This window comes from Limulus polyphemus, unplaced genomic scaffold, assembly GCF_000517525.1.
Source record: "Limulus polyphemus unplaced genomic scaffold, Limulus_polyphemus-2.1.2 Scaffold10799, whole genome shotgun sequence".
NCBI lineage: Eukaryota > Metazoa > Arthropoda > Merostomata > Xiphosura > Limulidae > Limulus > Limulus polyphemus.
This window is the reverse complement of record NW_013676409.1, coordinates 1-10,068: the sequence shown is the minus strand read 5'-3', so window position 1 is coordinate 10,068 and position 10,068 is coordinate 1. Positions and strand designations below refer to the sequence as shown.

Sequence of the window (10,068 nt, the reverse complement as noted above, 5' to 3'; positions counted from 1 at the left end):
TTAGTAATGTTAACGGGTGTTGTTGTTGTTTAGGTAACCTTTAGACACTTAGTAATGTTAACAGGTGTTGTTGTTGTTTAGGTAACCTTTAGACACTTAGTAATGTTAATAGGTGTTGTTGTTGTTTAGGTAATCTTTAGACACTTAGTAATGTTAATAGGTGGTGTTGTTGTTTAGGTAACCTTTAGACACTTAGTAATGTTAATAGGTGGTGTTGTTGTTTAAGTAACCTTTAGACACTTAGTAATGTTAACGGGTGTTGTTGTTGTTTAGGTAACCTTTAGACACTTAGTAATGTTAATGGGTGTTGTTGTTGTTTAGGTAACCTTTAGACACTCAGTAATGTTAGTAGGTGTTGTTGTTGTTTAGGTAACCCTTAGACACTTAGTAATGTTAATAGGCATTGTTGTTGTTTAGGTAACCTTTAGACACTTAGTAATGTTAACAGGTGTTGTTGCAGTTTAGATAATCATTAAACACTTATTAATGTTAACAGGTGTTGTGGTAATCTTTAGGCACATTGTTTTCAGTCAATGTTACCTTTAGGTAATCTAGGCATGTCATAATGTTTTTCGGTAAATCTTGCTGTTTAAGTAATCTTTTGGCACTTAGTGATGTTTTCAGCCAATGTTACCCTTTAGGTAACTAGGCACATCTTAATGTTTTTGATCGATGTTGCCCTTAGGTAATCTAGACATGTCATAATGTTTTTGGTAGACTTTGCTGTCTAGGTATTCTTTAGGCATGTGCTAATCTTTTCAGACAATGTTGCCATTTATGTAATCTTTAGGCACATCTTAATATTTTTAATTGATGTTGCCATTTAGGTAATCTCTAGACATGTAATATATTTTTACTCGATGTTGTTTAGGTAATGTTTAGACACTTAGTAATGTTTTCAGTCAGTGTTGTTGTTTAGGTAATGTTTAGATATCTAGTAGTGTTTTCAGTCAGTGTTGTTGTTTAGGTAATCTCTAGACACTTAGTAATGTTAGTGCTGTTGTTTAGGTAATCTCTAGACATGTAGTAATATATTTTTACTCAATGTTGTTCAGGTAATATTTAGACACTTAGTAATGTTAGTGTTGTTGATTATCGAGTAATATTTTTAGTCAATGTTGTTGTTTGGGTAATGTTTAGACATGTAGTAATATATTTTCAGTCAGTGTTGTTGTTTATTGAGTAATATTTTTAGTCAGTGTTTTTGTTTAGGAATTCTTTAGTTATGCATTTATTTTTTGTGTTAGCATCTGGGTATTTTTTGTTTTAATCTGAGTTAATTGCTTTTTTTTTAATTTAGTTAGAAGAAATACTGTTATTTGATTTGAAATGTGGTGATGTATTTTTTACAGTATTCGGTACAAAAAATAATAGGTAATGTATTAGTCCTATGGATAAAGAAGATAATGATTATTAAAATGACACTTTTTCTTTGGGAAAAATGTTTTTTGTTTTTGCCTCTATTGTTATCCTACATATGGAAATCTTTTTTGCAATAGGGCCCTTGGAAGCTCCCCAGAATTTCAAATTAAATTTTATAAAGAATGCACACTCAGCCATGTTTTCGTGGGACCCTGTTCCTCCTCAGTCCATTCGTGGTCATTTTAAAGGATACAAGGTAAAACTCCAGCTTTGGCTTTTTGGTTCCTTAATTTTACAATTTTTCATCCAGAACCTCTTCAAACTATTGTCTTGCTGTTTCACCTACAGCTACTCTTGAAGTATATGTTAGGGTTGTAGATATTGAAATCCAAGCAGAAATTAGTTGTTCTGTTTCAGTATTTATTGCATAATGTTTCAAGCTTGTTCCCAGTTTTAAAAATTATAATTAGTACATAACGCAATTGATGAAAAGAGATTCGATTTTGTTTTACTCGTTGTTCAGACATATAATGAGATGTACGACTTATTTTTCTGATGAAAAATATTTCTTACTTAACTATTTGTACAAATTGTTCTTTGACAACCACTTTTATGCCACTAAGTCGAGTCTGAAACACGTGTTCTTGAAGAAATGCCAGTTTCATTAAACTTCTTAAACTGTGGGTTCGTTAAGCTCCTTGAAATAATAAAAAGTTAGTTCTGTAAAAATCTTGAAATTTCAGTTTTGATGAAAAATCCCCTATAAGACAAACAAATAATAAACCAGTTTGGTTAAAAGAATTAATTTTGTTTATATTTTAAGTAGATCATTATTAATTTCATGAGTTACAAGACTCAAGACTGTTATAAGACCCAAGACTGTTACCAGACCCAAGACCATTACAAGACCCAATACACATTACAAGACCTAAGACCGGGATTAATTAGTGGGATTAACTGTAATATTGATGGTATTTTGTCTACATTTTTAGTGTGATGTAATATACACAGGAAACCCTGAAGTAATTACTGGGATTAATTGTAATATTGATGGTATTTTGTCAATATTTTTAGTGTGATGTAATATACACAGGAAACCCTAAAGTAATTACTGGGATTAATTGTAATATTGATGGTATTTTGTCTACATTTTTAGTGTGATGTAATATACATAGGAAACCCTAAAGTAATTACTGGGATTAATTGTAATATTGATGGGGTTTTGTGTACATTTTTAGTGCGACTGACTATGTTTTATAAACAACAAAGTCATAGACCAACAAGCAATTGGATTCACATGCTGCAACAAAATTACTATCAATAATGAAAGATAACATGTCATCAGTTGGGTTTTATTCACACACTGTACAACAAAATTACTATCAATAATGAAAGATAACGCGTCATCAATTGGGTTTTATTCACACACTGTGCAACGAAATTACTATCAATAATGAAAGATAACATGTCATCAGTTGGGTTTTATTCACACACTGTACAATAAAATTACTATCAATAATGAAAGATAACGCGTCATCAATTGGGTTTTATTCACACACTGTACAATAAAATTACTATCTATAATGAAAGATAACATGTCATCAGTTGGGTTTTATTCACACACTGTACAATAAAATTACTATCTCTAATGAAAGATATTCTGATTCAAAATGTAACTTCCTCTCACTTCTGGCTTTTCTTGATTCAATGCTGAACTTTTTTGCTTGCCACTAGCTTTGTTGCTCCCACCTAATCTTACATGTTTCCACATGATATTGTTACTTACAAATGAGACACACAATGTCAGGGTAGATCCATGTCTGCACTGAAATAATTGTTTGGAAGAGTAGGAGGGGAAGAGACTTTCTCAGAAACAGGAATTATAGAAGGAGAGAAGTCTATATCATGGCCTAAAAAAGGCCCAGACTGCATGCAAGACTCAAACACCTGCCACACAATAGCCATCACATCCCCTGAAGACAAAGAAGCACCTAACTCCAATGTGGTAGTCTGTCTAGAGTGAACAAAGTCCAGATGTTCAACACTAGACACCATAGAAATGACCATCTCTGTTTCATTCAAGTTGTGTAAAATAAGAGCCTACAAAGGCAGGATTGTTTGAAAATAAAAATAATTCCAGAACAGAGGTTTTTGTAGATACTTCAACCATTTTGATGTTGAGAAACCTCACAAAAGCAAAATAAAAAAAAGTCTTAACACACAAGAGCCAAACTGACAAGTCACGTCTCAACAGTCAGGATAGACGGAATCAGCTTCTTTATTGGTAGAAGATTGTTGCATGAAAGATGAGGAGCACACGAAGGATTCCAGAGAATGAAGAGATGGGAATGGGAACCCTGAGAGGAAGAAGTGCAAGCCAAATAACAACTGACCATGAATAGAACAAAAGAGGGGATTGGGATCTGAATGGGAATAAGGATGAAAACATACCCTCACCTTCACATGTTGCAGACAATTCAGGGAGTAAAGTGTGATCTATATAGAGAAGAATATCGGAGCAATGGAATAGAATGGGAGACGAATTAATGGCATATACATCAGAACATTGATTACCACAAGCAAGAAGAAGGAAGAAATAAGTTTTAAAGGATAAATGATGTAAAGAACAAGGCATGCAGCCAGTCAAGAAGGACAGTGTATACCAACACCAGAGTGAAGTTGAGACAAAAATAATTTTTTCAAGCATGGACTTGGACATCATGAAGAGGAGGAAAACATAATATTGTGAAGAAGGGAAAGTAAAGAATAATAAGATATAGGAGAGAGAGTGAAAAAATGTAACATACCTGAGGTGAAACATTATGGAAAGCTCCTCTTACTCTCACTGGATTGGTCTGGCAGCTTATCTGTTGGATGGATATGCATGTTAACATTTCCAGGTATTGTCTCATCAAATTTGTCACCTGACTCAATCCTTGGCTGCTCACTTCCATCCTCCATTGGAGAAGATAGCACTCATCCATGAGATGGGGTGTTCCACAAGACTGCTCGAAGTATCCTTATTGTGCTCAGTTTCCTAAAGAAGACCTGAACTTCATGGGTTAGCTTGAGCACAGCAGGCAGGGTATCCCTGCCTATCCTCCATGCTTAATTTAAAACCTAGTGCTGGCCTGCTTTTAAAAATGTGGTTTTTGTGGTCACCCATTGCACTCTCTTACGGTGATACACTTCTCTGGACACCTCGCTTTCTTTCTTTTCTTCTAGTAGAGCTTGGGAACTCTTGCCACACACCAGTCCCTCGCCACTGTGGTGGTGTACCATGAAAGATGCCTCCTGAGTGTGACCAATTCCACTCAGCAGAGAGTAGGGTGGTGATGTTCTGTCTGTGCAGTACAGCTCACCTTTGTGGGTGGATTTCCCCATCCTACCGCAACCTGGATGTCAGGTTCCTGCATGGTCTAGTGTTGGATTGAAACAGGACCAGTCCACATAAGTCCTCACTGAGTTGCAGGGCAGATGTTACTTCCCCGGTCTGCTTCACTGGGTTTGAGGTTTCTATCACAGCCCAGAAGCCAAATTCCCAGTGCCACCTGGTTTTGGACTGGATGTGTGTGATGTGCCCTAGCCACACTACACATATAGCACTACTGAAAGCCTGATGCTGGTTTGGAAAGTGTGCTTGTACCTTCTACCTGTCCTTGCGACACGTCCCTCCTGGATGAAGAATGCAACCTCATACAGATGAAATGTGGTCTCTCACGGATGTACCCTTATACTGTTCCAAGGTATAGGGTGTTGCTCTTCATAGGTTTTCTTTGGGTGCTTCCCAAAGGGTGCTCATCTAGGTAAAATTCTGTACTGGTTCCTCCATTACTTCAATGTGGGATAAATATTCACCTTCTCTCACACTTTCCATTCTTCCTCCCCACTTCCAATGCATCTTGCTTTCTTGCCTAATCTCAAAGAGATGATTGAAACAATATGTATGGGTGGAGAGTTATTGTATGCTCACTTGCATGCAACAATGCAAGAATATCACATGGGAACACATGAGATTAGATTGAATTGCCAAAGTGTGCAGCACTGAATTTGAAAGGCTAGATGTGAGAGGTGGTGAGTAATGTTAATGTTTGTGATCAGTTTGATTTGATCTACACAATTTACAAGAAAATTATTATCTATAAAGTAAGATAGCTTGTGATCAGTTAGGTTTGATTCACATACTTTGCAAGAAAATTACTATATACAATGAAAGTAAGCTTGTAATCGGTTTGGTTTGACTTATGCACTATGCAACAAAATTACTATATACAATGAAAGTAAGCTTGTAATCAGTTTGGTTTGACTTATGCACTATGCAACAAAATTACTATATACAATGAAAGTAAGCTTGTAATCAGTTTGGTTTGACTTATGCACTACGCAACAAAATTACTATGTATAATGAAAGATAGTTAGAAATGATCCACAGACTCTGAAACAAAATTAATATCTATAATGAAAAATGTTTTGTGATCAGTTGGGTTTCATTTTCTCTTAGGTTCAAACCTGGACACCAGAAGAAGGAGAAGACAGGTTAAGAGAGGTTACTGTTCCACCCAATGTAACCCAGACCTTAGTTACCATCTTTAAACCTTTCTCACGAAACATTGTACGAGTCTTGGCTTTCAACAGGATGTATTCTGGACCACCATCAAATGAAGTTGAATTTACTGCAACCAGAAGGAAGTAAGTACCTGTGTAATCAGAAGCAAAGTCATATGTTGGCATAGCGATAATGGTTGTAAATGCAAGATTTCTCAGTAAGTATACTATAGTAACTTTATGTGGGTTATCTTGGAATGTAAGATTTTTTAAAATGTTTATCTGCAGCAATTGTATGCTATCATGATAATGGTTGTGAAGGTAAAATATCTTAGTAAGTATACCAGAAGAAACTGTCTAAATGCCAGTATTAATTCATAACTTTGAATTTTTCAGCTCCTGGACCAGTAGCAAGTTTTGATGCTATTCCCATGGGCTCAAGTGCCCTGTATTTAATTTGGAAGCGCCCCGTGGATCAAAATGGCATCTTGACAGGATACAGAATTTACTACGAAGAAGGTATCTGATGAGTAATTTGTGCTTTTAATTCATTTGTATTATTGATGAAACTTTCATTTCTAAAGCTGTATAGGAATAAGGGAAGTTGTTGAGAAATTTAAAACCAACTTGTTAGTTTGCAGTCAACAGCTTCAATTTTCACACAGTGGAGGCCCCCCCTGGTTGCCTGGTATGAAAATGGATTTCATCTGTTTCCAACAAGACAACTATGTGAACATCTGCATGAAAGCTGATCTGATGTGTTATCAACCAGACAACTGAGGAACCTCTACTGTGTGAAAATGGATTTCATCTGTTACCAACAAGTCAACTATGTAAACATCTGCATGAAAGCTGATCTGATGTGTTATCAACCAGGCAACCAGGGGTGCCTCCACTGTGTGAAAGTTGATTTCATCTGTTACCAACAAGACAACTATGTGAACATCTGCATGAAAGCTGATCTGATGTGTTATCCACAGTAGAGGTTCCTCAGTTGTCTGGTTGATAACACATAAGATTATGTAGCTGTATAAAATGTAATGAAATTTACTTGTTAATAGTATTAATTTCTGGTTTTTGTTTACACGCTCCAGATTTATTACCTTAAAAATATCTGATTTTTTGTTCCATGCAGGAGAAAGTCAATAATGAATTGTAAATATTACTTTGTATTTTAGTTTTATTAAACTAACGAGGAATTGTGTCTTCTTTCAAATAACTACTGAACCTCCAACCATATGTTATGAAAAGTTTTACCTCTCCTTGAGTTAGAAATAAACTGGTGAGGTTTTAACACTTGGCAGGATCTAACGTAGCATCCAAAACTCTTTCTGAACGACGTATGTTGATCATAATTATGTTGGTATTTAGTTTTATTACAGGAATTCTCACATGTGATTTATGCTAGTGGCTAAATACAATTTCAGTTTAATGTTTATTCTCGTAATTTATTCTAGTCGATGGGACGAAATTGGGAACTAAAGTGGAGCGACCTCCAATTACTGACCCACGAGAAACCCGTGCTAAGCTGGCATCCTTGCAGCCAGATACTAAATATCGTATCACCATCAGGGCAACAACTAGTAAAGGACAGGGGGAGCCGTACTACATTGAAGCTAGCACTAGCGAAGAAGCCGAGAGTGGTAAGTTTGGATGGTAGATATACAGTGGGAGAAGGTAGTTAGATAGATGGGTTGTAATGCTGCATTAGTGATCATTAATATTTAAAGCAAAGGCTACTTTAATGTTTAGGTGAAAATAATTTCACATTTAACATGTAAAGATACAGCATCTACTGATGAAAAATGTACCACGTTTGTGCTTCTTGTAGTTATATAGATAGTTTTCTCTCTAGCTCCTGACATGCCTGAGTTCATCTGGTCTCGACTTCCTGATGAAGAAGGAAAGGCAGGTGTTGAAGTTACGTGGGTTCCTGCTGTTGAGGGTCATCCAGGCAGCCATTTTTATGTACAGTATAAACGAAAAGGTGAACACTTATAATACATTAGCAATAAATCATCGTTTAGGTAGTCTCTCAAAATGTGTATATAGTTGTTAAATCAGAGTAATGCTAGCTTTTGGAGCACAGGTTTTATCTTAGTTTACATTGAGATGGTAAAATGACTGATGGAGTAGGTAGATGAACTGTATTAAAATGTTTTCTAAAGTCCTAGTGTACACTTTAGATAAATGACCCATAGAAATTAACATTATACTACTGCATTAAGGAACATATTGTTTACTGACCCAGGAGGAGAGACATGTTAACCACCTCCATGAACCAACAGTAGGCTATCACATTAAGGAACAGATTTTTTACTGTCCCATGAGGATCACATGTTAACCTCCATCAACCAACAGTAGGCTACCACATTAAGGATCACATTGTTTACTGACCCATGAGGACAGACATGTTAACCACCAGCCTACTGTTGGTTCATGGAGTGATCCTTAATGTGGTAGGAACAGATTGTTTACTGACCCAGGAGGACAGACATGTTAACCTCCATGAACCAACAGTAATCTACCACATTAAGGATCACATTGTTTACTGACCCAGGAGGACAGACATGTTAACATTCTGTTCCTTAATGTGGTAGCCTACAGTTGGTTCATGGAGGTTAACATGTCTGTCCTCCTGGGTCAGTAAACAATCTGTTCCTTAATGTGGTAGCCTACAGTTGGTTCATGGAGGTTAACATGTCTGTCCTCCTGGGTCAGTAAACAATGGTTAACATGTCCCTGGGACAGTAAACAATGTGATCCTTAATATGGTAGCCTACTGTTGGTTCATGGAGGTTAATATGTCTGTCCTCCTGGGTCAGTAAACAATGTGATCCTTAATGTAGTAGCCTACTGTTGGTTCATGAATGTTAACATGTCTGTCCTCCTGGGTCAGTAAACAATCTGTTTCTTAATGTGGTAGCCTACTGTTGGTTCATAGAGGTTAACATGTCTGTTCTCTTGGGTTAGTAAACAATTTGTTCCTTAATGTGGTAGCCTACTGTTGGTTCATGAATGTTAACATGTCTGTCCTCCTGGGTCAGTAAACAATCTGTTCCTTAATGTGGTAGCCTACTGTTGGTTCATGGAGGTTAACATGTCTCTCCTCCTGGGTCAGTAAACAATGTGATCCTTAATGTGGTAGCCTACTGTTGGTTCATGGAGGTGGTTAACATGTCTGTCCTCTGGGTCAGTAAACAATCTGTTCCTTAATGTGGTAGAGCCTACTGTTGGTTCATGGAAGGAACAGATTGTTTACTGACCCAGGAGGACAGACATGTTAACCTCCATGAACCAACAGTAATCTACCACATTAAGGATCACATTGTTTACTGACCCAGGAGGACAGACATGTTAACATTCTACCACATTAAACTTTTTCTGATCGGATAGATCCTTTCTAGTGTCAAGCACTCACTTGCATATGAAATTTCAGAATCTAAGTCAAAATAATACTTCTAATTCTTTTTAAGACTTTTTAAACAGAAAATATTTAAGAATTTTTGTTTTGTCATTTTTTGTGAATGTTTTATGGGAAACGTTAAAAAAACTAGTAACAGATTGTTATACCAAAGGTAATGAGACGTATACACATACATCAGTAACTGTTACATTACCTGATACTTTGATTACCATAAAGACTACCACCTCGTTTGACAGATATAATTACTTGTTTGATTGGAATAATAGTGAAAGTAAAATTATGTGGTAAACTTGAAGCTTTATTTTCACATAGGAGAGAATCAGTGGGAAAGCACAGTAATGGAAGAAACACAAGACACGCTTGCAGTGAAAGGCTTAGAGAGAAGTACACTGTATGAGATGAGAGTAGTGGCTGTTGACGGACGGTTCCAGACTCCTAGCAAAGTAGAAGAGATCGAAACTGGAGGTTTAGGTACTGAAGATACTGTTGTATGTTACTAGAAGAAACTCAAGCATCATGATCCTTCTTTTTTAGATTACATATCCTAACTTATGTTACTAGAAGAAACTCAAGCATCATGATCCTTCTTTTTAGACTACATATCATAACTTATGTTACTAGAAGAAACTCAAGCATCATGATCCTTCTTTTTAGACTACATATTATAACTTATGTCACTAGAAGAAACTCAAGCATCATGATCCTTCTTTTTTAGACTACATATCATAACTTAT

The 10,068-nt window shown here is 36.2% G+C and overlaps 1 protein-coding gene across 1 annotated transcript in view; it reads left to right on the top strand.

Annotated features, from left to right (window-relative positions):
* The window catches only part of LOC106476529 (neuroglian-like), a 15,019-nt gene extending 5,170 nt beyond the window's left edge, over window positions 1-9,849 (top strand). The window contains exons 2-7 of the mRNA XM_013937182.2: window positions 1,500-1,618; window positions 5,864-6,051; window positions 6,304-6,426; window positions 7,365-7,550; window positions 7,763-7,894; window positions 9,647-9,849. Of these exons, the coding sequence (XP_013792636.2) occupies window positions 6,021-6,051; window positions 6,304-6,426; window positions 7,365-7,550; window positions 7,763-7,894; window positions 9,647-9,834 (660 nt within the window). The 5' untranslated portion in view covers window positions 1,500-1,618; window positions 5,864-6,020 and the 3' untranslated portion in view covers window positions 9,835-9,849. The remainder of the gene's footprint in view (window positions 1-1,499; window positions 1,619-5,863; window positions 6,052-6,303; window positions 6,427-7,364; window positions 7,551-7,762; window positions 7,895-9,646) is intronic.
* The last annotated feature ends 219 nt before the right edge of the window (window positions 9,850-10,068 follow it).